Consider the following 26,726-nt stretch of genomic DNA (forward strand, 5'->3'; position numbering starts at 1 on the left):
TATCTACTGCTTCTCTATAAGAATAAAAATCAATCAACTTAAATCCCCCAGCCCAATGCCTGGCACTTATGAAATTTCCAACAAATGGTAGCTGTTATAATCATTTATAATTTGTAGATGACAACTTGATATAGGCAGTCCAGCAAGTGTAGGCAACTGTACGGTCATGGACTGTTGAGAACTTGGAATCCCTATAATTGTAAACTCTGAAAAGGGAGTTTCACAGAATGGCTTGTGGGGTAGAAGTATATCTTCTAAGCCTGGGTGGTTGGGATAAAACAGGGGTTCTTAACTAGGAGCAGTTTTGCCCACAAGGGGATATTTGGCAATAACTGGAGATATTTTGGGTCTTTACAACTTGCTGGGGGTGGGGGGGAGGAGGGAAGATGCTACTAACAACTAGTGGGATTAGGTACTAGCATCCTACATTGTACACGATGGCCCCCATTTATCCAACCCCAAATGTCAGTAGAGCCTAGGTTGAGAAACCCTGGGATAAAAGGACCAGGGCAGGTCATCCAGGAATATTAAGAAGGAATTGGCAGGTGTAGCTCTTGGATGGTAAGGAGCCTAGACTTTGGACAAAATATTGACGTAAGATGATGACCTGGTATAGCTGTAGCTCTAACCCCATATAGTCTAGCCCCATAATCCTAATGTGCCTGAGATATCAATCCTTTCCAATTTCCCAATGTCATGTGCTAACTAAAGAAATCCTGCCAAAGGTTTATATGAGGTTTTTGTGCCTGTTGTCTTATTTTTTTTATGTTGTCCCTACTAAAGACATGACTGATCTAATTGGTCCAGTTTGGAAGAAGTGATTCTGTCACAGAAATGGAAAATCAACCAAAATTGAATTTAAAATAATTTAATAATTTCAGTTCTTTATATACACAGCCAAAACATGGTGAAGAAGACATATAATCTGTAGCAATATTTCTAGAAATCCCTCTTTCCCTTCCCCTCCATTTGATGCTTCTAGCCTCTTCCAGGATCTCTCACAGACCTCCTCTGATAGAACTGTTCTCCCAACCTAAGACTGTCTTCTCTACTGGCCCCTTTCTCGACTGTGTATCATGAAAACCCAGAGAGTTCATCTGGCAACAGCTGAACTTTCATGGGGGTGGGTGGGGAGGAGGATAGGTGAGGGCACTCAACAGAACAGACAAAAAGTATTCTTTGTATCTGTTTTTTTGGGGGAGTGGGAAGGAGTACAGAAGACCCATGTTAATACTTTTGGCTATAATTATTTTATCATTTGTGAAAATAATTGTGGAGAAAAGATGTTTTAGTTCCATTTCACCGAGGAGAAAACTAAAGGCTGATTCTGTGTTTTCTCAAATAACAGGCTGCTTAGCATATCCCTGGGATATGACATCTTAAACATCCAAGTTAAAATTCTTCTAGAATTATGTCTTCTTATTGGGGCTATTCACTGAGAGACATGGAGAACCTCTGTCTTTAATGACCTAACTTCCCAGGATCCAGACCTTCTTGTTCCCTAAATCTTGGTTAACACACTCCTTAGGGGAAGACTGTCTTGACAGCATAGAGAAAAAGGAGTGTGTTGCCGTCTCCCCAGATTATTCATCTCCATCTGTTGGCGGCATTGTTATTATCAAATTAACATTTAAGTCCTCACTATGTGCAAGGTGCTGTAAGAGGCTCTTTCTATTCATTATTTTATCTTCGCAAGAAACTGATGAGGTGGGAACTTAGTGGAATTTTACAAAGGGAAACTGGCATCCTATAAAGCTATGTTAAGTTCCCTGACTAAATTGCTAGTAAGTAACAGAACTGGGATTTGAATCCCAAGTTTTTTTTGCCTCTACAGTTTTTGTTTTTAATTTTTTCTCATTCTGATTTTGTAGAATATTTTGATTTTTTCTGTAACAGAAAGAACCCTTCCTGTGAAAGCAATTCCCTTGCTGCACTGTAATCATCATTTTTCTCCTATGAAATATGTAAAAGGTAATCTGGGTACATTTTGAAATATATTAAGAATCCAGCAGTTTAAATGAAAATTTGAATGTTATGAATTGATGTCTCATTAGCAAATTTTGTCAGTGATCTTTTGGTTTAGGGCAGTGTGTGCCATGACTTCCATTTCTTCTGAATAATAGACTCAGCTCTGGTGAGCTTATTTCTATCATCCTGAAAAATAGCGGTTGGACATGCTCCAAATTATTTCATTGTATTGGAATGTCTTTGTGTTGTATTATACTGTGAGTATATGGGCCATTGGCTGGAAGCTGGAATGGAGTTTTGCTTTTTTATGCCTTAAATGATTTCATCATGATTGAATTGGACCCACCTTAGTTTACATTATGGGGATACATTTCATCATGCTGAATACATCAGTATGAAGGTTTACAGTTGGCTCCAGCTTGCCCTTGCTTTCTAAAAGAGTTCGTTGGTCTCACTAGTTGTTGGAAGATAGAAAACACCCAGAGCCCCTTCTGACCCCTAGGAGCAACAGAACAAAGGAGGAGGATTAAGGTCTTTTCCTCTAACAGATGTGAAGATACAAGGAATATGAGGGGAAAAGGAGCCTAGATGGACAAGGCTTGGTGGCCTCCACTCTTGGCATATAAATTGACCTTAATTTAAAAGGATTATTTTTTAACCTTAAAAGAATGACTTTTACCATAACATAGAGTATATACATTTCCTTAAGAGTCATGGGATATCTTTTTTTTTTTTTTTTAAGATTTTACTTATTTTTTTGAGAGACAGAGAGAGAGAACAAGAGCAGGGTGGGAGGGACAGAGGGAGAGAGAGAAGCAGACTCCCTGCTGAGTGGGTAGCCCAGCTCGGAACTCCATCCCAGAATCCTGGGATCATGACCTGAGCCAAAGGCAGACTCTTAACTGACTGAACCACCTAGGCACCCAAGAGCCACAGAATTTCTAAGTTAGAAGTGACCAGCGGTTAAATTACTGCCTTTCACAGTTGAGAGAACTGGGACCCAGCTGGGGCCCAATGTTGATGGATTGCCTGGTTGGTAGTATATCCAGCACTGGAACTCATCAATCCTAATCTTTGGATTAATTCATTCTGCCAATAGTCTTCTCAAGTCTGTAGTAGTTCTGGAGAAGAAGACGGATTCATGGCCCAGAATTGCAACTCTGTATGTGTGAAGGGTGGTCACAGAATGTTGATGATGAAGACTCTTTCCATTCCCATTCAGTGCTCAGATGTGCTCCACCCACTTTGCACTCACCAAGTGATACCAGCAGGAGCTCCTCTATTTACACAAACGTGGGCAGTTCATTGTCTTCAACTGCTTACATGAACTTGGGATCATCAGATTTTACTGATCTCAGATCTCCTTCCTTAGAGCTTGCAACATTGGGACCTAGAATAAATCTGATTCCTCTTCCACATCTTCATGGTTCATGTATTTGACATTTTGTCTGTAACCTCTCCCCACCTGCCCCTCCTTACCCCCTCCAAACTGAGATCCTTTTTTTTTTTTTAAGTGAGTTTTCTTTTTTTCTTTCTTTCTTTTTTTAAGATTTTTTAGTTATTTATTTGACAGAGAGAGAGGTCACCAGTAGGCAGAGAGGCAAGCAGAGAGAGAGGAGGAACCAGGCTTCCTGCTGAGAAGAGAGCCCGATGTGGGGCTCAATCCCAGGACCCTGAGATCATGACCTGAGCCAAAGGCAGAGACTCAACCCACTGAGCCACCCCGGCAGCCCCTGAGCTCCTTTCTTTAACAAGCAATACAGTTTCTGCATATCTGGCCTGTGATAGGACTTATTTTCCTTTGACTCTCTTCCCTAGCAGATGACGCTGCTGTCCATCTGCTACCCATGCAAGAAACCCGGGAACATCCTTGACTTCTCATTTTCACTCGCATCCCACATGAATCGAATTGAGAAGGTCTGCAAATTCTTCCTCCTAAATTGCACTTCCTTCCTATCACAATTGCATCTACCTGTCCCCATTCAGAACTTCTATGTGTCATCTCAGGACTTCTGGTACCCACCCCGTGCTCCAGTTTCTTCATGCCTGGTCTTCCATTGCTTTTCACTGTAGGTTCTTTGGGAACTTTCATACATAATTCATTAGACCAGCAGGGAAAATGCCTTTAGAGCTGCTGGGTGGATAGACCATACATCCAGCTGAAGGTTCCTTTGCCCAAATTTCTGTCTGAGTCTGTTTTGTAGATTTGACCTCAAGAGTAGGATTTGATGTCCTTAGAAGGGGGTATTTGTTTTCTCTCTGGTAGTACTTGTTTGGTGGATATTAATGAAATGACCTGATTTTTCCCTCTCTGTGTTCTTAACAACATAGATTTTGCCATAAAATCTTCAAATAGGCAGCTGTGAATTATATGCATTTAAGGCTAAGGTGTGAATATTTTATTTCATTTTCTCTCCTATTTTCTTTCTAGCATGGGAGCCTTGATCTCCTTAGGGCGGTGCTCGAATGGGATAAATAACTATAAGCCCTACTTTTGAGAACCTCAATTTCCAGAAAATGTGCTCAAAAGTAGTTTCCTAAACATGCTCCCCTAATTTTGATAGTGGCTATAATCCCTTTGGGAGGAATTTTTCAGAAATTACCATGTTTTTGCTTGCCTATTGTCTGCCTCATATACATTCTTTTGATGTGCAAATTTACTTTCTTTCCTGTGGATTGGGATGATAGTAATTCAGTGTAGGAAAAGTTCATTTTGTTTTTTTGTTGTTGTTTGTTTAAAGTTTTTTGCTTTTTGTTTGTTTGTTTGTTTAGTAGTGTTTATACCCAACAGGACCCTGAGATCAAGACCCTGAGATCCAGAGTCCCATGCTTTTCTGACTGAGTCAGCCAAGGCAACCCCAGGAAAAGTTCATTTTGATCTCCAAAATTCAGTATTTATTTTACATATAGGTTGACACAGATCTGGAGGAACCACCCTAAGTGGACATGAACCTCAGCTGGGGAACAAGTGTAGCACTGGGAGGTTCATATCATGGAAGACTGCCATGGCTGCTTCCCAAACTCGCTGAATGCCAGTCTCAATTGTACTTTCATATAGGTAGGCCATGGATCTAATCCACTATGACATTTTTGAAATGATGCCTCTTAGGTGTTTGATAAAAGCTTGTTAGGTAAATCAGTACCTCAGTACTGACTGAGCCTGTCATGCACCCCTAAATCAGCATAATATGTTAATGTGTTTATTAGGACACGAAGACTCTTTAATTCAGGTTTGGAGGATGTGCATGTTCAAATCTCTATGCTTGGTGCCATAAGGAAGAATAAGATGTGGCCCCTCCTCTCAGGAGCTTATAGTTCTGTAGGGTTCAGAAGCTGTGTTTGCAAAGTGGAATGCTATAATAAAGATGTAGACCAGGTGATCTTGGCATCAGAGAAAGTAAGGATCATTTGTTAGGGAAGGGAAATTGGTGAAGGGCTCAGATGCTGGCATATTCTAGGCTTTTAACAAATTGAATGAAGGAGGTGGCACTTGAGCTGGAACCTAGACCTGATGAAATTATTAAAAAATTTAACAGCTACATAGTGATTTTACTTAATTTTGTTATTTTAGTGCTTTTTTTTTTAAACCACCAATTCCTAAGGGTATGACCTTTAAAATTGCAGTTTGCTCTTTAAATCTACCTCTTTGCCTCCAATTCTAGGGAATTCAGAAGTTCTAAGGTCTTACATTTTCTTCAAATATTCAGGGAAGGGGATATGATTATTCGTGGCATTTGTGAAATTCCACATAAAGCTGTTAACAAGTCTTGCTTGACCTTAGACTCAGCTTGTACTGTCCAGCACTGAAGTTTTAATCCTTTGGAATGCCCCATATTCTGTTCCATTAATTGCTTTGTCTGTTTCTCTGAAATGGTCAGAATAGAGAAAAATAAATCAGTAAATTGCATGAAGCTTTTTATTGGTTCCTATAGTCTCCATTCTCTAATATCCCATATGTGTGAATAGGAGACTTTATCATTTTGGCGTCACTGAGAAAACCTAAAATAAAAAAACTAAATAAAGTTCAGGCTTTTATCTATTTGGTTACTTCCTGAATGTTTCTGTGGATGGGAACTTGCCCTTCCCTGAGTCAGATTGTGCCATTGTTTGCATACCCGAACTGTCAGCGAATTCTGTGTTAGGTTTCTCTGAAGTTAGCCAACGTCTGGCTGTATCCTTGGCCCTTTTTTGCCTATAAAATGTGTCATAGACTCATCCACAGCAGCTCTCTCAGGTATTCCTGAGTTGGATTTTCCCTAGGCTGACATTCCAGCCCAGAATTTGAACCCCAGTGAATTATGGGAGAGTAGCCATTAGTTTCGAGTGAGCTCAGTGCATTTTTGGCAGCTTGTTATTCTACCATCCTTTTAAGGAACTCTGTGGAGGCAGTCTGTCCCCAGCTGAGTCTCCCAGATAAGCTATCCTGATGGTTCCCTTGGTGGGAGGCCCAGTCCAGCGCTGGGTAGCGTCTTGCCTGTGGAGTTTCAGCAAGTGCCCGAAGGCCCCATTCAGTCTTTCTCATCCGTCTCATGCCGTACACAATACCTCTCAGGTAATTTGAGAGAGCTGATAAATCGGGTGAGCTAATAATAATAAATGAGTAGCTGAGAGGCAGTGTGGTATATTGGAAGGAGCACTAGATTTGAAGTCAGATGATGGTTTTAGTCCTAGCTCTGCCACTTTCTGGTGGGATGAAACCCACCAAATTTCTTATGTGCAGTGGGGCTCATTACTATGACTGACCTGCTTACTGTGAGGGTTAGGTGATCCATGTACGTGAACTGTTTTATAAAACACAATGTGCAATCCATATATTAGTTAGTATTTGTGTTTTTAGTAACACTGACAATACTGACAAAAGTAGAATATCTGTAATTTATAAATAATCAATTATAAATGGCAAATGTGTGATATTTTATAGAGTGTTAACAGGTACTTCAGAACAAAGCAGCTGTTTCTCCTACAATGTTTATTGGGGGCTCTCTTAACCTTAACATTTTAAAACAAAAGTGTGCTGGTGGCGAACTTGGTCATGAAGTAGAGCCAGTCGCTCACCTTTTTGTCACCCCTACCCTACAGCTCTGCCAGAGCGGCTTTGGAAACACACACACACCCGCCTCCTGAGCTCCGAGAGATTTCCCACACAAGAGCTGGTTCACCCTCCATGCTGGGTTTATGAGATCATAGTCAAGGTAGTAAATTATAAGATGCTATAATTCACTTTCCATAGGTGGTCTTGGCTATATTCCACAGCCTTTTGGCTAAAAGGTGGCTGATTTTGAAGCACTGGCACAAACTCAGAATTTCAGCCCAGATGACTGGTTTGCTGAGTGATGAGCAATAGCATCAACAGATGAGCCATTTGGTTTTTCTGTGGAGGTCTTTTGTGTTTACTTCATGTGCATTTAATTTTTACTGTTTTGAGTATTTCTGGAGTGATGGAGAAACACTAGTTGCAGGCATTTTTCAGAGATAGAGGTTAGAACTAGTAATTTAATGTATGTATGTTAGGCTTCATGATTTAGTCTCTCTTTGCTGCTGGATGTTAAAAGTGAGGGTCAGTTTTTATTTATTTTTTTTCCTTTTTTAAAATATTTTTTTTTATTTTTTAATAAACATATAATGTATTATTAGCCCCAGGGGTACAGGTCTGTGAATCGCCAGGTTTACACAGTTCACAGCACTCGCCATAGCACATACCCTCCCCAGTGTCTATAACCCCACCACCCTCTCCCTACCCCCTCCCCCCGGCAACCCTCAGTTTGTTTTGTGACATTAAGAGTCTCTTATGGTTTGTCTCCCTCCTGATCCCATCTTGTTTCATTTATTTTTTTCCTACCCCCAACATTGCATGTCTACTTCCTCATATCAGGGAGATCATATGATAGTTGTCTTTCTCCGATTGACTTATTTCGCTAAGCATAATAGAGGGTCAGTTTTTAAATCTGAATTCAGGATTTGGGATTTTTCCCCCAAATAGCCCATCTCATGGTCGGTAGATTTTATGTGCCCTTTTGTACAGGGCCCTTTTTCTGCATTTTATTGTTTTTTTCAAAAAGATTAAAAAAAAAAAACCCAAAACTAGCACTGATCTTGAGCCTAAAGTAATTTAATGTTTACCACAGCATTTCAGATACTATGTAAGAGTTTGGCTTTTTGTCCCAAAGCACTCTAATTTTTTTCCTCTTGATTCCAACGCTCCTCATTTCCACGGGATCCAAGCCAGGCAAGTAATGGAAGCCAAGTTGTGCTGCTTTCTTGCCGCGTAGATTCTGACAAATATATAGTAATTCTTCTATTCTTCAAAGCTGTTACATCTTTGGCTCCAGAACAATTGAGGTTGCAGGCCAAGCACTTAAAATTCTCATCAGCCTAAGATGTAGACGTATACTATTTTTCAGTATTTTTTATAAGAATTAATTACGCAAGTGTTTGCTACAATTTCTGAAACTTCGCCATCAAAATGTCTACGTCATTTATCCATGAGTTTGTGTTGTAGGGAATTATTTTTAAATAAGGGCTTGACTTTTGTGTGTACAGTACAAAAACTTTGCATTCAGCGCTGCTATGTGGTATGTGTGTGTGTGTGTGTGTGTGTGTGTGTGTGTTTTGGTGGTGGTAGTTTAGTGCAGAGGAATGTTCTGCTGTGTTTAAAAATTTAGCTTTCCTAGAACAGATGTTAGCATAATTAACTACTTACTGAAAATTGCTGGCAAGAATGAATTATGTTTCACTCAGCATACCCCATTACATGCACCAGGGTATAGCTAGGATAATTCAGAAAATCATTTCTCCAGTCTTGGCCTGCAGACCCACTTTCAGCCCCCTAGTAATTGAGATTGAATTGTGAAATAATATTTCGCTTAGTTATCTAGTAAGACTTAATTGGTATGGTTGAAATATAGCGGAATTTCATCTTCAAAGTCAGTAGCCGAAGTGGAGTGAATGTCTGACCATTATAACTTCGGAGCAATTTCAGTAAAGGAATTAACAGACTGAGTCAGTTAATTCCAAAGCACCAAGTCAGTTTCACACAAGTATTTACACTTTCTTTAGCTGAAAATTTTGAAGCGGTCATCATACTGGGACGTTCAACTTGGATACCAGCGATAGCAGACATGAAGAAAATCTTTCTAGGAACTGACCTGGACGGGCGTAAGCAGAATTGGCTCAAGGAATTGGCTAGTGGTCTGACCCCTCACAACTCCGTCAGATAACATGATCTGGCTCCTTCATTTGTACAGGGTATCCCGCACGTTTCCTTTTAACATAAAATAAAGGAGGTCTTCACACTTGAGAAAGGGAGGCAGAATCTTTGAGGGAACTCAATTGAACACATTTAAAAGCTAATTTCTAAATGTAGCTGAAGTTTCTTTTACGTTAAGTAAGTGCTCTCCGGGCTAGGGCGGGGAGGGGCTTTGAATGAAAACTATAATTGTATAAATACCAGAAATTTATCTGGTCTCCTAGGTTTCTGCCACCTGTGTTCCTTTTCCCTTCTTTGGCTCCTCCCCTCTCTGAGGCACATCAAAAAATCCTGAACAAAACCCTGGAGTTATCCAAGGGCCTGAATGCCCAATACCTTTCCTATAAGTTCTCATTAAGACAAACATAGATATTCAGAAGGAAAAGCTTAGAACTGATTTGAGTATATAATCTTTAATGAATTAGAAATCCCCCTCATCGTGAGGCAGTGGAAGTTTTGTCTACATCCCAAAATGAGAAGTAGCTTTCAGTTACCTCTTGCTTTATAGCTCATGTGAATGTTGTGGGGGCTCACACTGTCCAGCTAGTGCTTTGTTCTCCCCTTTTGTAGATGTGGGCCTCAGCCAAGTCATTCTTAGCGCCTACCTGCCACCCCCACCCCAACAGTAATCCTGTCCTTTTAAATCAGCTCAAATCTTTTTTTTTTTTTTTTAAATAAAATCCAATATGTACTTTCTAGTAACTCAGAATCTTTTAGGAATGAGGTAGAAAAGGAATAACATTATGAAAAAAACAGATAAATCAAGCATTGATATTTTTACAGGTATAGAAATCATGACAGGTGATTTTTAACTGACACTGAATTTCAGGAGTTAGAGCAACCTCCTTCTTGAGTCACTAGAGGAAGGACTTCTTTTAGCGATTATCTGTATATTGTTGGGTCAGGGTGTTTTGTTTTCATATCTGTTAGCTAATTGCTATGGTGGAAGTAAAATTCTCTAAAATATTTCTAAAATGTTTGACTATTTTTACTTAAAATCATGACTTTTTCAAATTGAAGGTTTCTGATTGTTAGTGTTTTAAACATTACTTACCATTTTAACCGCTCTGTGCTGTGCATTCCTTCCCCTTGTAGCCCAAACCAGATTAATCTTTAAATATCATCTTTGTGGGACTCTAGGTTGCTCAGTTGGTTAAGTGTCTGCCTTCGACTCAGGGCATGATCCCAGGGTCCTTTGGATGGAGCCCCCCATGTGGACATAGATGCATGGACATGGACTCAGTGGGGAGTCTGCTTCTCCCTCTCCCTCTGCTTGCGGCTCCCCCTGCTTATGGTCTCTCTCTGTCAAATAAATAAATAATAAAATCTTTAACAAAAATTATCATCCTTGTTTCAGGAAGACATTCCTCCTCTAGTGTTGGCGATCAAGACTTCAAAGGCTCCTGGGAGGCCCGGTTGCCACAACAGGAGGCAGAGCCTCACCGTTCCCTCCCCACCACCCTCTGGCTCCTCCTTCCGGGAGAGTTCAGGTCTGGCCTTGTGGCTGCCTCCAGGACAGAGACAGGCATCTTAGAAGGATTCTCCCTAAATACAATTTCTTTGTTACTGGTGGGTCTCTTTATTAATCTTCCTTCCACTGCTTTGGAGAATGGAGCCGAGGCCATGGGGAGCAGAAGCCAAGGCACCAAGTAGAGAGATGCCACTGATTAGAGTGAGGAAACAAGGTTAGCGTGGCGCTGCACTTTCAACTCTCAAATGATCTCTTTATAAATTTTAATACTCAAATTCAGACATCTGCAGAATTCACAGTGATGTTCTAGATAGGCTGCGGTCTGGCCCCTGCTCTTCTTTGGCATCTTCCCCACTCAGCATCCCCTTTTTCCCCCTGGGCTAACCAGCACTTGCTCTCTTTGGAGGCTAAGCCCGGGCCTGCTGAGCAGTACCCCTCCCCACCCCCACCCCGGCCCTCTGTTACAGCCCGTGGGTCCTGCACAAACCTGAGGTACTTCTCTGCCAACTTCTCCGCCTCCCACACTGGACTGTGAGCAGCTTGGGGTCTGGGACTGGCATTTGTCTCTATCTTTAGTTAGCATAATGCCCGCATAATAGTGATACTCCTAGGTAATTGCCAAAGGACGCTTCTTTACTTGTAATAAAGCAAAGAAAGAAATAGTCTGCGTTGGCTTAAACGGAGACCGTGTGTCATGTCAGCATGTTGTTTTAATTTTATTTTAACTTTTCTAGGAGGCAACTAAGTCTTGTATCTCTGTCCAACTCTTTAATTACAGGTTCTGGAGGGAGTAGGGGCTAATGATTTGATGTTGACTCAACTTTGAGCATGATAGCGGTAGTGGTTGGCTAGCTGGTAATTTGTAAACTGGAGAGCCATTTGTGATGCTATAACAGGAAGCTGACTGGAGTCAATATTGTTCCAAAAGGAGTGCCGGTTTAGTCATTGTTCACTTACATTTTTACTCAAGGTTATGTTGTAATGATGACTGGAATTTTTACCTCATTCTAGTGAATTCATGTCTCCTACCTCAATATCTTTCTGTTGCTCTTTCTCAGGTAATGTCAGGATAAATGTAGCATCCATAATTATAATGACCTTTTACTGTAATTATGAATTATTGCCTATGTCCCCCATTATTTGTACATTCCACCTGGCTGGATGGCTGATGTCTGTTGGATTCACCATAGCACCTTAACAGTGCCTAGTGCATAGTGGGTACTCAAGACCTATTTGGTGAATGTGGTTATGAACCTCTGTAATGTATGTCATTGAGGAGCCACTGAATTTTCAAAGAGGCATCGAGATGTGTTTGGGCAGTTTTTCACAACCTTGAATTAGAAGTCTTATTGATTTCTTATCCCTTTAAAATTAAATGTCATATAGTATCACATTTCACAATTCCTGTACTGTAGTGGGAGAGGCAGAGGCCAAAAATACTGGCAATTGAAGTACAGATAAGGAAGTGGGAAATGGCCTGTGTTTGACGTAGTGAAGAGAACTGAACTCAAAACAGGTCTGAGCTTTCAATGAATAGCTCATGGTTTTGTGTCTTCTGTGCATGGTCTTTGTGCAATCTTAACCTACCATAAGTTAACCAGTCCGCAGTGCCTGGGCGAATTCATTTTTGGCCAGATCGCTTGGCTACTAAATTGTACTGGTGTTGAGCAGCTTTTGCCCCCCACCCCCACCCCCCCAGTTAAATGCTGTGGATGGGTAGAGGGGACACTTAAAATGTGTGCAGAGACAGCTGGGTGATATTGCATTACTATCCTAGGAATACTGAGGAGTGGTTATTTTTAGCTTTCACCTGAGCAAACATGACTCAGTTTGTTGACCTGAATCCATCCAGTCCCTTCTTCAATATACAAACTCTATTAATCCCTAGAACCATGCTAGTGACCAAGTAGGGCCTTTGGCACATATACCTGTTAGTTGATTGTGGTTTCTTCAAAGGTTGCAGGTAATTTCAACATTTTCCATTTTATTCTTCCCTCTTAGAGTAAAATCCTTCATACTTCTTATTTTTTAAAGATAGAAATCAAGCTTTTTTAAAAATTTGAGACTGTTTTGTGATCCATGTACTTAAAATTTTGGCTATAGCTAGTGAAAACACTTTCTACTAGCTATAAGCTTTGTTTTTAGTTTACTTTGATAGGCTTTCTACTTAACAAAACATCTGGAAATTCACTTTTAGCTGGTGTAGGAAGTTGTCTTTAGTTGTAAATATATTATTTGGAGAACATTAACTGTCCGTGTTTGAATATCAGAATGTTGATTTACTTTCTAAAAAATACAAGTGTTTTGCTTTTTGAGTACTACTGGAAAAATTGGAAATGTTGAATTGTCTTCAGGTTTTTAAGTTATGCAAATGTTTTTGAGACTAGAGGCTAGAGGACTAATTTATTCAAGTGAGGAAAAATATTTGTGATTCCCATAATACGGTTTGAGATGCACTTGAGGCTTCTCATAGTTCAGTGCCATGAGATTTATGAAAATATTAGTATTCCTGGGATTTTTTTTCTTTATGCAAGATACACTAAGCTAATGAAAGAATGAAAATAATTCAGGCTGCTACAAAGGCAGGCGTTCACTGTGTCCATTAAAAATGCAGCCTTTGTGCCCGTAAAGTGTTCAGCTTCTCTGTTATTAAGTTTGGAATGTGGTTTTGGAGCTTAACTGAGGAACTCAGCTAGTTATTTTTCATTTTGGTCTAAGGAGGGAGAGACTTGTTTTTCAAAAGTGGGGAAGGGAAGAAAAGACATGAAAAAAGGTTAGGTTCATTTTAGAAGAATCGAAGTTTTAAAATGTAGTAACTATTTTCTGCAGCAAATAGTCAGTTTGAGTATGTTAGCCAAAAATAGAATTCATGAGTTTTGTCTCCTTGTTTATTTCTTCAGCCACATTAGAAAGGGTCAGTTAAATGTACCATTTGGTTTTTCTAATGTTGGGAGGGCATTATTTGGCCGAGTCAGGATAACCAAAGTTTAATTGATTCATATTTCTAATAAGCCAGATGTCTGATTTTAGGTGGATTAGGTGTAAAATGTCTTTGTGAAAGAGTTTTGAGTTTTAAAGAAAAACTTCCCTTGCATGGATTTAGTGGTGATTCTGTGGTACACTGAAGGGCTTCCTGCTAGAGTTTAGTCATGCCATGTTTTCTGGTGTATTTGAGTCAACATTGCAACAACTTACTGCAAACATAACATTTTACTAAAAATTTACCATTAGGACAGATATTAAGGGATAGAAAAAACATGTATTTGAGCATTAGAAGCAGGGCAAAAAACTTTTGCCTTCTTTTTTTTTTTTTTTTAAGATTTTATTTTTTTAAGAAAACGCTACACCTGCCACGGGGCTTGAACTCACAACCTTGAGATCAAGAGTTGCACCCTCGCTCTACTGACTGAGCCACCCTGGCACCCCACACTCTTGCCTCCTAAGTGATTTTTCTCTTGCTTTGTGTATTTTTCTAGTTGTTACCTGATTTCTATTACATAAGAAATGACTTCTGCTCTTAAAAGGTGGGAAAGCACAGTATGACAGTTAACATACGCACAGAATTAAACAAATTTAAACCACCATAATCTATAATGTTTTCCTTTCTCTGATCATTTTCAGAGATACATCTTATAAATATAAACATAAAAATAAAAAAATAGTTTTAAAAGCATATTGTACTAGCAGGACCCACATGAAGAAAGCTGCAGAAATTTTCAAAGAGATACAAAAATGGGCTCCAGTTAATGGAGAAGGAATCACTGTTCTTGGATAGGAAAACTAAATTATTGGAAAAGGATGCCAATTCTGTCCACATTCGTTTGTGGATTTAATGTAATTTCAATCAAATCCCAGAAAAAGGATAAAAAGGATAAATTTGAAATGGATTGGGGGATGGGATTTACTGTCAGATATTGATACAAACCATCACCTTATAGGATTCAAAACCATATTGTATCGAGCCATGAAATGACAGTCCAATACATGAAATAGAGCAGATTGTCCAGAGCCATCTGTAGGTATACATAAGATAAAGTTGATGTCATAAGTCAACAAGAAAGGAAAGTCTGTTCAGTAAATAATAATTTAAATAGTTAGAAAAAATAAAACTTGGGACCTCAGTTCATCTTTTACCTCATAACAAATTTCAGTTGTATCAAATGTATAAATATTTTAAAACATGTAATTGTACAAAAATTACTTGAAAATAATAAAGTGGCTGTTTATTTGGAGATAAAGAAGGTCTAAGCACAGAAGCATGGGGAAAACATAAAGCTAAAGAGATATTCTTTTTTTAAAAGATGTTATTTATTATTTTTTTATTTAATTATTTTTTTAAAAGATTTTATTTATTCATTTGAGACAGAGTGATAGAGATGAGCAGGGGGAGAGGGAGAAGCAGACTCCTTGCTGAGCCAGAAGCCTGACATGGGGCTCAATTCTAGGACCCTGGGATCATGACTGAGCTAAAGGCAGAGGCTTAACTATCTGAGCCACCCACCCCTATTATTTATTTTTTTTAAAGATTTTATTTTTATTTATTCGAGAGAGAGAGTGCACACACACGAGTTGGGGGGGTGCACAAAAGGAGAAGCAGACCCCCCCCTCAGCAGAGAGCCTGATGCAGGGTTCCATCCCAGGACCCTGAGATCATGATCTGAGCTGAAGGCAGCTGCTTAACCATCTGAGCCACCTAGGCACCCCAGAGATTTTATTTATTTATTTGAGGGAGAGACCGGGAGCACACACACAGGCCGCCATGAGTCAGGAGGAGCAAAGGGAGAAACGGACTCCCTGCTGAACATGGAACCAGATCCAGGGCTGATCCCAGGACCCTGAGATCATGACCTGAACCAAAGTCAGACATTAACTGACTGAGCCACCCAGGCACCCCAGGTAAAGAGATATTCTATGAAATCTGGAACTTCTCTACACTCATATGTGCTGTAAATAAATTTAGACAACAGATGGAAAAGTTAAGATAAATTACTAGCAAAATATTAGGGAAAGAATTATTCTTGTTTATAAGACAAACTTTATAAGCTGAGGGGGAGATTAGATTAGGTAGATTAAATTTGATATATTATGTTGACTGGTTATTTTGCAAACAGTTGAAAATTTTTAATTATATAGAAAATATAATAGCTAATGTTTTGCACTTTTTTTTAGAGAGAGTACGGGATGGGGGGGGTGCAGGGGAGGGGGGAGAGAGAATTTTAAGCAGGCTTCATGCCTAATGCAGAACCCCACACTGAGCTCGATTTCATGACCCTGAAGTCATAACCTGAGCTGAAATCAAGGGTCAGATGCTTAACCTACAGAGCCACCCAGGTGCCCCTGTTCTTTACTTTTCATGTTCACTTGTTAAATGTATACAGTGACTCACAAGGGTACATAATGTTATTATTGCCATTTAAGAAATGATAAAATTAATACACAGATAGGTTTAATAATTCACGCAAAACCTTCTTAGTGTGGGTTAGTGGTGACAGAAGTAGGAATGAGGGAGCCAGGATGTGATACCAGGTAGGTGGGCTCCAGAGCTGGGGGGACTCACCACTGTGCTACTCTGCTTCTTTACGTGAATAAAAAGAAAAAGCTCTAAAACTACGTATGGTGTGTTCCTCTCTTACAGAAATATATATTAATATTAGTATGTATTTTAAAGTTCTATAATGTAATTCATTTGTAAATTTTTATCTAATTACATGCTCCTAGAAAAGATAGTATTTTGATATTTTTCCAACAGTGGTTACTTCCCTCTAGTGGGATTTTGGGTAAATGTTGTTTTGAACTTGAAAATTTCTGTATTTTGCAGATTTTCTTTTATAGTCCTATAACCGTTTTATAATCACAAAAGTGTGGTTTTTTTAAAATGTTGTATAGTTCAAATGTGATGATCGCTTTTGAAATGCACAGATCAAATGCATGGATTGGATTCCTCTGCAGTGTAGCAGCTTCTGTTCCCACCTCTGACAGTGACCACACTAAGTGAGGGCCCGAGGTCAATGTAGTTCTTTCTCTCCATCAAATGCTGTGTTAGATCTAAGAATCTTAGAAACCAACTGTCTTGGCCAGTCTTAGAGACTAACCATCTTGTTTCTCAGATGAGGGTCCTGAAACTATGAGATCTCACCAATTTACCCAAGATGAACTGGCAGTCTGTTGTTCGACCAGGCTTCAGTCGCAGGTCTTCTGACTTCAGACACTGTGCTCTGTGAAGTCCCAGAGCCCTCCCCGCCCTCTGGCAGGTGGGAACGGAAGCACAGTTGATTTTTGTGACATTTGTTTGGAGTAAGGAAGTAACTGAACCAAAGTGGTTACAAAGGTATTCTTTCAATGAAAATGACAGAGATTGAAAACCTAATGGGGAAGCTCTTGGAGATACTTTATGATGCCTGTGGAGGTCACTGAAGGGTCCTCACCTGCATTTGGGGGATCCCCAGCTATTACTGATCCCGATTAGAGAAGGCAGTGTGAACACTGGAGGCAAATGTTAGCCCCAAAATGAGCACTTCGGTGGATGATTTTTCTAAAACAGAAAATCCTTTTCTTTTCAGCCCCCGGCCCCACGACGGCAGTGTCCTACATGTCGGTGAAGTGTGTGGATGTCCGTAAAAACCATCACAAGACAAAATGGCTAATGCCCTGGGGACCCAACCAATGTGACAAGATCCGAGACATCGAGGAAGCAATCCCGAGGGAAATTGAAGCCAATGACATTGTGTTTTCTGTCCACATCCCCCTTCCCTCCATGGAGATGAGTCCTTGGTTCCAATTCATGCTGTTTATCCTGCAGCTGGACATCGCTTTCAAGCTGAACAATCAAATCAGTAAGTGTTCTCTCTTCTCATTCCTTTCCTCCCTTGGATACTTTCTCTCTTCTGGTTCTTTGAGAGCCAGTTCCAGTAACAGTACAGAAAATTACTGACTACTTACTACTTGCTAGGCCCTTTTCTGAATATCCTACTTATATCCTACTAACCCATTTCCTTTTCTGAATATCCTACTTATATCCTACTAACCCATTTCCTATTCCTAGCAATTTAGTGAGATTAGTCTTACTATCTCATCCTAGGGATAGAAACTGTGGGCCTCTAAGAGGTTGTTCAAGGTCAGAGGTGAGAGAGCAGAAGGGCTGGGATTCAAACCCAGGCAGCCTGGCTTGAGAGCCTTGCCCTAACCACCAAGCTTCATCACCTTTGTAGTGTTAGGACGGAGCTCACCCCAGTGGAGTGATTTGAGGATTTCTGAAAGGTCCATGTTTCAAAATGTCTCTTCCCTCTAGGCTTTGAGAATAGCCATCGTCTTAGTAAAGATCTCTGTCAAAATGGGAATGCCAGCCCATGAGCACTCATTTTTGCATAAAACCAGGGTTGGTTTTTTTTGTTTTGTTTTGTTTTTTGTAGCTTACTCACTTGCGGTTCAAGATTCTGAGGGCATGGGACATAGAAACATTTCATGAGGAGGCGATTATACATGGCATCTGAGAACAGTATAGAGAACCTTAGGTTGAGAAGAAAAACATTTTTTACTGACACAGGATCAGGGGTGAAATGGAAAGAGAAAAAAGTATGTTGGAGACCTCTCTGCCTGGGGCCTGTCCTTGGATTAAAGCACTTTTTCTAATTCTAATTTTCCTGTATCAGCAATAATCTCCATATATAATCGTTAAAATTATTTTGTGTAGGAGTTGCCAGTATAGGTGCTTGATAGACATCTTATCGGGAACAAACAGATAATCTGAGATAATTTCCAGAATGGAGCACTCCCTCCATTCATTCAGTCTCTTACCCATTATTTTAAACTGTTTTGTCATGTCTCCTACTGCCTGGCACTGTGCTATTGGCTAGACATGTGGATACAGGTGAAGACAGTGTCCTTTAAGGGGCTTGTCGTCAAGTGCAATGATGGGCAAATAAATGATATGCCAGTATGATGGGCTAGGGATTGCAATCAAAGTTTGTGCAGGGGGCTGTGGAAATACAAAGAAAAAGCTTTAAACTTTAGAACTTTAGAACACACCAAGGGAAGACCGCCTTGGTGTGTGCATGAATGTATGAGTGTGTGTGTGTGTGTGTGTGTGTGTGTGTGTGTGTGTGTGTATAGAGCTGAGCAAGTAGATATTTAAAGTGAATGTTAAAGAGTGAAAACCTGACGAGAAGTTGGGGGTGAGAGCGGGGACAAATAGAAGAGCGTTCTAGACAGAAGGAATGGCTGAGAAGAAGGTCCAGATTTGCACAACACCCCGAAGCATTCAGTGGTATTTCACATGTCCACATTCTCTTGCCCATTGTCGTCTCTGTTGGTTGTGTAACACGTTTATTCATTCACTAATTCAGACTTTATTATGTCCCAACCCTACGTTAAATGCTAAATACTGGGGATACAAGACTGAACAAAACACGTCCTTTTAAGGAGTTGGGAAAGACAGTGGTTGGGAAACAGAAAAGAAAGAAAGGTATGTGCTATGATGAGGGTAATAGGCAATGTTTTGATACTGTGATTTATAAGAAATATATATTTGGTCATCCAGATCACCAGAATATACTTCTCATATATATTTGGTCCTGGCTCTTGGTTCCCAAAACCCTTGGAATTTCCTGAGTGATAAGAACAATGGGAGCATCTTTTGTTATAATATTTGGTCTCGTCCTCGGTTCCTGAAAAAGCATCAGAAGCCATAAAGGTGAAATGGGTGCCTTGTTCATAAGCCCCTTTCCACCACCACTGGGCTTATGTTAATGAGGTAACTTTTGGAAAGCACCTAAGGGTGTGGGAGCTGGTCGCCAGGGGAGCCAACCACAAATAGAGGGGTGGCACTTTCAGTTCCACTCCTGATTGTCAGGGAGGGGAGAGGGGCTGGAGGTCAATTCAGTCACCAGTAGCCAGTGATTTAATTAGTTGTGTGTATGTAATGAAACCTCCATAAAAACCCCAAAGGAATGGAGTTCAGAGAGCTACCAGGCTGGCAAACCAGAATGCTTCCTCGTGCCGCCCTGCCGGGCCCCAAACTCTGAGGAAAGAAAATTTCATTAGGGACCTTGTCCCATGTATCTCTTACCTGGCTGTTGGTTCATATCCTTTGTCATCAACCGGTAATTCTTTGAACTGCTCTAGCAGTTTAAACCCGAATGGGGGCTTGTAGAAACCTCTCAGTTTATAGCCAGTTGGTCAGAAATGCAGGTAACACCCTGGGCTTGAGATTGGCATATCATGTGGAGGGCGCTCTGTGGGATGGCCCTTAACCTGGGGGATTAGATCCATCTCCAGATAGATGGTGTCAGAATTGAGTTGTGTTGTAGGACACTCTGCGGGTGTCTGAGAATTGTTGGATATGGGGGGACTCCCACCTCCAACACACACACAACACATCTTATTTGGTGGTCAGAACCTATTACATATTTTAACAAATAAATTACTTCGCAGCAAATATATTTCTTAAAGATTTTATTTATTTATTTGAGAGAGAGCACACCTGTGTACACATGAGGGCGGAGAGGGGCAGAGGGAGAAGGAGAAGCTGGCTCCCCACTGAGCAGGGAGCCCAACGTGGGGCTCAATCCCAGGACCCCAGGATCATGACCTGAGCCGAAGGCAGATGCCCAACCGACGACTGAGCCACTCAGATGCCTCTACCTCCCAGCAAATATTTTTTTTAAGATTTTATTTATTTATTTGACAGAGAGAGATCACAAGTAGGCAGAGAGGCAGGCAGAGATAGATGAGGGAGAAGCAGGCCCCCTGCTGAGCAGAGAGCCCGATGCGGGACTCGATCCCCGGACCCTGAGATCATGACTTGAGCTGAAGGCGGAGGCTTTACGCACTGAGCCACCCAGGCACCCCCTCCCAGCAAATATTAATCCTAAACATGAAAAATGCCTTCTTTGGTGAGGCTTTAACTAAAACATTTCTATATGTAAATGAATTTGAATGTGTCTTGTTTTTTTTTTCTCTCTCAAATATGTGTTCTGCCTCCAAAATATATTTTATCTTCATCTAGAAAAGATTGCACTAAAGGTTCTTATCTTAGAAAATTGTTAAATTTCTTTTTTTTTTTTTAAGATTTTATTTATTTATTTGACACAGAGAGAGAGAGAGAAATCACAAGTAGGCAGAGAGGCAGGCCGGGGCGGGGGGCGGGGGGGAAGCAGGCTCCCCGCTGAGCAGAGAGCCCGATGTAGGGCTCAATCCCAGAACCCTGAGATCATGACCTGAACTGAAGGCAGAGGCTTAACCCACTGAGCCATCCAGGCGCCCAAATTGTTAAATTTCTTACCATGTGAAAACCCATACCTAATAGGGGCACACTGAAAAATTAAGATAGACAACTAACAGTTCCTTCAATGAATGTATAAAATAACTGATATCATAGAGCCATCGAGAAAACCAAGTCAAAAAATACTATTTAGGGGCAGTAGCCATGGGTGGGAGCTGTCAACTTTAATATGAGAAGGTTATGTGTTAGGTTTGTGGGAATATTTTTTTTCTTAAATTTATTCTTTATACCTTTGCTAAAGGACACTGAGGAAGGCATGTCTTTGCTCAAAGAGAGAGAGATTTTTAATTATAATAATATTTATAAGACACTATAGATCTGTTTTCCTCTGATTCTTATGTTAAGAACGTGTGAGACTTCTGTCTACTTCTTATATTTTACTGTTAGTTTGGATGCTTTTCTGGCAGCAATAAGTAGGACAGGAGAAAAGGGATCAGGGATGTAGTGAACAAGATCCTATTATATGTGGGTGACTTCCTGTTTATCAAAGATTAGGATGTAATAGTGTTACCTTAATTGTAAGGAAAAGTCAGGACCAATTCTATTTTTTCTTTAAACTTTTTCAGGCAGTCTATGAAATGAGTTCCAGATTTCAAATAATGAGAAGGGATTTTACAATTTGGAAAATGAAATTAATATTGGGATTTCCAAGACAAATATAAATATGGCCAGATTTTTCATCTACCTTTGAAGGGTCTTTGAGCAGATAAGGTAACCTAAGAACTATATATTTTAAGTGACTTTTAGTCATTTGGTGTTAAATGTATATATTCTTTTTAAACTTTTCCATGTAAGGTGATACAGGTTTTAGCTAGAATTTTAGATCTTGACAAACCCTCAGAAAGTAGAAATCATTGACTCTTTAAAAGCTTGTCATTACTTAATCGGTTCCAGGATTTCATCAGATTGATAGTTTTTGGGTGGGAAATGGTGACATTAGAGGGAAATTTATAAATTAGAGGGAAATTTATAAAACTGGTTAGAGAGTGTATATATTATATTTAATTATTGACAAGATATTCCATGTGAGTTATGTTAAAAAAAACAAACATAGTCCTCATTTGAAAAAGCAATTTTTTAAAAAAGATTTTATTTATTTATTTGACAGAGAGAGAGGTCACAAGTAGGCAGAGAGAGGTAGGGAAACAGGGTCCCTGCTGAGCAGAGAGTCGGATATGGGGCTTGATCCCAGGACCCTGAGATCATGACCTGAGCCAAAGGCAGAGGCTTAACCCACTGAACCACCCAGGCACCCCTGAAAAAGCAATTTTAAATAGAACCCCCACTTTTCACCTTCTAAACTTAAACATTTAAAAACCTACAATTGTCCTTCACTGATAAGTATAGAAAGTAGCCAGTTGAACTTTGAAGTGGTGACAGTTTTAAAACGATAGCCTGCCGGAGCTGGGGAGGGAAGCCCGCTGAAGGGAATCTAGACTTATAGATGCTTGGAAGCAGAAGTAATTGACCTTTTGGTAAATAGCAATGACAAATTCCTAGCAGACCAGCCTGTCAAAATCTGTGATTGGGTCAACGCTAACTTTTCCTGAATATTTCAGAGGCTTGGAATTAAACTATTTGTCAGGGCACAAACACGGTGTTTCTGTAGAGTTGTAAGCGACATGGGACTTCAGTTTTTACTACAAAAAGGAAATGGAGGGGAGCATGAGTACCCTGAAAAGGGGTGTCAGAGAAAAACTCAACCAAAACATCTGGCATCTGGATATAGGGTTAATCACTGGGAAAAATGAATGCTTATCTATGTGATGGACTTTGATTTTTCTGTGACACCAAATTCTGTTATTTGAAAATACCCTGTAAAGTGGGTGTACCTCATTCTTTTTAAAGTGTATTATCGGTCACTCAATTTATGTATGTATCTGTGAAAGACAGGCCTGGATTGGCTAAGACGGTGCCTTCTTATAAAAAGGAATGTCACTCTACTGATTACAACTGCAAGTCACATACTTAGCATACCCTCAGACTCTCCATGGGGCTTCTTTTGAGGAACCTGGGTGCAGAGATCAAAGAAAGTTGTTTTTTTTTTTTTTTTTGACGTGTCTCTCTACCCAGCTTTCAAATCTACAGGCTGTTGAAACAGAAGCACTGCGATTCATTGGCAGAAAGCCTCAAGATGGACTGATCTGTGTTGAGTAGTAAATCTAGAATTTTAAGGGGCTTTAAAATTCCTTAGGCTGAAAAAATACTGGAAAATGCTATGGGGTAGGAAAAGCCGGCCCATCTATTCTGTTCTTAGGTAATGAAGTCATTATATTTTGCCTTGAGCCCTGTGCTATATGCTAGGATCGAGTGTTAAGTCATACTTGCTTATTTCATTACTACAAATGACTACATGAAATGACGGAATTATTTCTGTAACTGACAACTGATTTTTCTTCTCTCAAACTGAACATTTCTGTAAAACGTATTTCTGGTAAAAAAGAAAAAAATTAGAATATTACCCTGTTCTCAAGTTCCATAGCTGAGCGTCCTGCCTAACTTTTTTTTTTTTGGCCTAACTTTTTACCAAGTGATTGTGCTCTTCCATTTTTATATCACATGAAGACAATTAGAATAAAAGAACAGTCTGTTAACTGTAAAAACAAAAACAGTCATGTTATCTAAAACGATTAGGGGTGAATTTACCAAAGGAAGAAAGTCTGTGAACGTATTCTTGGCCATTAGCAGGAGTCTTGGTTCTTAATTCTATGTTTTCAGATGCCTCTTGGGAAGAGTCCACAAAGAGAGCTTAATGCGGGAGAGGATTCCATATGCTATGAAACTACCGATGGCTAATGATGGAGCTAGGCCATTGGTAAAATGGTACTCATGTGGCTGGATTTCCATGCTTCATCAGACAGTCCTTTCTAACAAAATACGTTGTAGCAACTACTAAGAAGAAATCTAATTCTTCTCTCCCATTCCTTTCAAAAAAGAGACCTTCTCTGAATCATGACCATGTTAAAGTCCCTGTTTATAGGAAACATTTCTGATCGGATAGTTTTTTTTTCCTTTAAGATTCACTTATTTATTTGAGAGAGAGAGAGAGAGAGCGAGTGCCAGGGGTGGGGCTGGGGGAGAGGCAGAGTGAGAAGAAGACAGAGTCCTAAGTAGACTCCATGCCCAGTGTGGGGCCCCAAATGGGGCTCGTTGCTAGTCTTGATCTCAAGACCCTGAGATCGCCACCCAAGCCTCAGTCTGAGGCTTAACCGACTGTACCATCTGCCCCTGATGGGATAGGGTTTTTTGTTTTGTTTTTAAATATTTTATTTATTTGACAGAGAGGGGCACAGAGAAAACAGGAACACAAGGAGGGTGAGTGGGAGAGGGAGAAGCAGGCTTGGAGCCTGATGCGGGGCTTGAACCCAGGACCCTGGGATCATGACCTGAGCTGAAGTCAGATGCTTAATGACTGAGCTACCCAGGCACCCTGGACAGTTTAAATTACAAGCTGATGTCACCAATATTTTTGAAATTATCTTTTAAATTTCTTTATCTACCTTCATCGGAGTCAATATGAGCAGAAATGACCTCTCATTTTCTCTCTGCCCTCTCCACTCACCTCCCCAAAAGTGATAAACTGAAAAAGCTCAAAATACACCAAAAAGATCTAGGAAATTTAAATGTGGTGGGGTTTGCAGAGGTAGGTAAAAGATAGGGAGATTGTCAATATTTGAGATGGGCTTGTATGGCCAGTCTGCTTTCCTCTTATGGAGTCATGTGCCCCCTTCAAACCCAGTTGAGAACCTAGAATTTTCTAATATGAATCAGTCTTACCTACTGACTTGGGTTAGAAAAAAACTAAAATCACAGGAAAAGACTGTATTTTGTCGATTAACCAGGATAGTGGAGATTAGGGACACCATGTATGTTTGCTTTTGTTTATGGATTACCTTTCCCTTCGAGGGACTCTTTAGGCACAACCCTGGAATTAACAACCATTGAGAACAAGTTTATACTGGCAGGAAAATGGCAGCCTTTGGCTTTGTTTCATTTGGGTGCGGTTATTGGTAAACTCATTACTTCGACAGCATCACTATAGAACTCTCTGGATCTCCATTATCTGGCTCAAAGATTTTGTCATACATTATGTATATCCAAGTGAAGAAATACAGCCTAGGAACAGAGTTGGGCTCCTCTAAAACCTTGCCATGATTTTTTAAACAAATGTTTATAGTTTGGTATATCCTGTTCTTCCTCCTCCCTTCCAGTCACCCATTGGCTTACAGGTCGGTTTAACATTGGGAAGGAGATCGTATTGGGTCAGTCTCTAGTCATAACAAACCACTCACTTATGGTTTGAATAATTTGCAGTTGCTGTTATTAAACATCACCTGTGTGATTGCAGACTTTGAGCCCTGGAAGGAAGTTTGGAGTGCTGCTAGTCTAGTAATCTTCTAACAAGGAAGCTTATGGGTGGATTTCAAGGGCCAGGCAGTCCCCCTGGCACTCTATATAAAATTTCAGTCATATTTATTGTATGTATTTTTAGAGTAAGAGGGTTTGTGGCTTTTGTCAAGTTTTCGAATTGGCTACTTGATCCCAAAATGTTAAAGGGGCTAATCCTTTCATTTCCTGGATGGAGAAAACTTACACCCTGAGATACTGGCCCACCGTAGCAGAGCTGGCCGAAGACAAAGCAGGATCTCCTCGTTGTATATTAACCATGTAGGTAGGTGGGTGGTACGTGGCAACAAGGACGCTACCTGCGTGCAGGTCAGTGAGCCTTCTCCCAACCAGCACCCAAGTCTTCTTGGACAGAAGTGGCAGTGGTCTTTCTAAAATAGTGTATTTTCTATTTTTCTCTTTTGAATCTCCCAAACTGTAGTTCAGGGAATGTAATGCAGTCTAGAATCTGTTTATAGTGCCACAGCTGCAGATCACCCACGTGTCTGATTTCCTGCTCTGAGTTTAGAATATAAACGAGGAGATTCTCTTTGCATCCATAACAAGTATATCCTGGTTACTAAAATAAATCCTGGTGACATCAATGAGGAGCGTGAACAGTCAAGCAGCTAGCAGCGGCAGATTCCTTGTGGCACCCTCACTATATATGAGGTGGTTTTAGGGTTGGTTTTTTTTTACCTCCTCCTCTTCTAACTTGGGGTATTCCTGTCAGTATTTAAATGCCAGTCAGTCATCACATAGCTAATGTGAGGTTATTTTACTGAGAATCCTATCTTTATTTTGGTTAACGTAAGAAAATATGAAGAAAAATCCGTTTTCTGGATTATGCTTTCTGAAGCAAAAGTAAGTTAGATGGGTGAAGGAAAACCCTCTGTTAAAGCTGAATTCAACTTGCAAAAGTGCCAGGGACTCTACATTCGAAAAAAAATTTTCCCTTAATGTCTACCTATTGTATGCACACTGATGCTAAAAATGGTTCCAGTTCCTCTTTTGCTTTGGTATATTAGTGCTAATTTGGTTGGAGAGGTAGTAGTATTAAAGCAGGGGGAGGTTCTGACTTTTAAATTTTTCTGGTCTAGGTTATTTCCTAAAATAATTGTCCAGTGAATGTCTCTTTTCTGTCTTACCTGTTGTTCATATTATGGCCATAAGGAAAGCCCAGGCCTAACCTAATAAGCAAGATTGTATCTTCTTTAAAGGGGAGGTTTGGGGGAAGATTGAAAATATTTAAATTCAGCTTCTTAAAAAAAAAAAAAGTTCCTGTCATATAGTTGGAGTTGTCTTTTGAAGCATGGAGCAGTCTGTCATGGGTAGTTATTAAGCAAAAGCTCATTGGGGTGGAGAGATTCATCTTG

General features: G+C 40.1%; 1 protein-coding gene across 1 annotated transcript in view; it reads left to right on the forward strand.

The window, feature by feature from the left end:
• Positions 1–26,726, forward strand: part of WLS (Wnt ligand secretion mediator) — a 101,344-nt gene that overhangs the window by 25,069 nt on the left and 49,549 nt on the right. Inside the window, exon 2 of the mRNA XM_080802137.1 lies at positions 17,246–17,518. Within this exon, the coding sequence (XP_080658263.1) occupies positions 17,246–17,518 (273 nt within the window). The remainder of the gene's footprint in view (positions 1–17,245; positions 17,519–26,726) is intronic.

Source organism: Martes martes (assembly GCF_963455335.1).
Source record: "Martes martes genome assembly, chromosome: 4".
Classification (NCBI taxonomy): Eukaryota; Metazoa; Chordata; class Mammalia; order Carnivora; family Mustelidae; genus Martes; species Martes martes.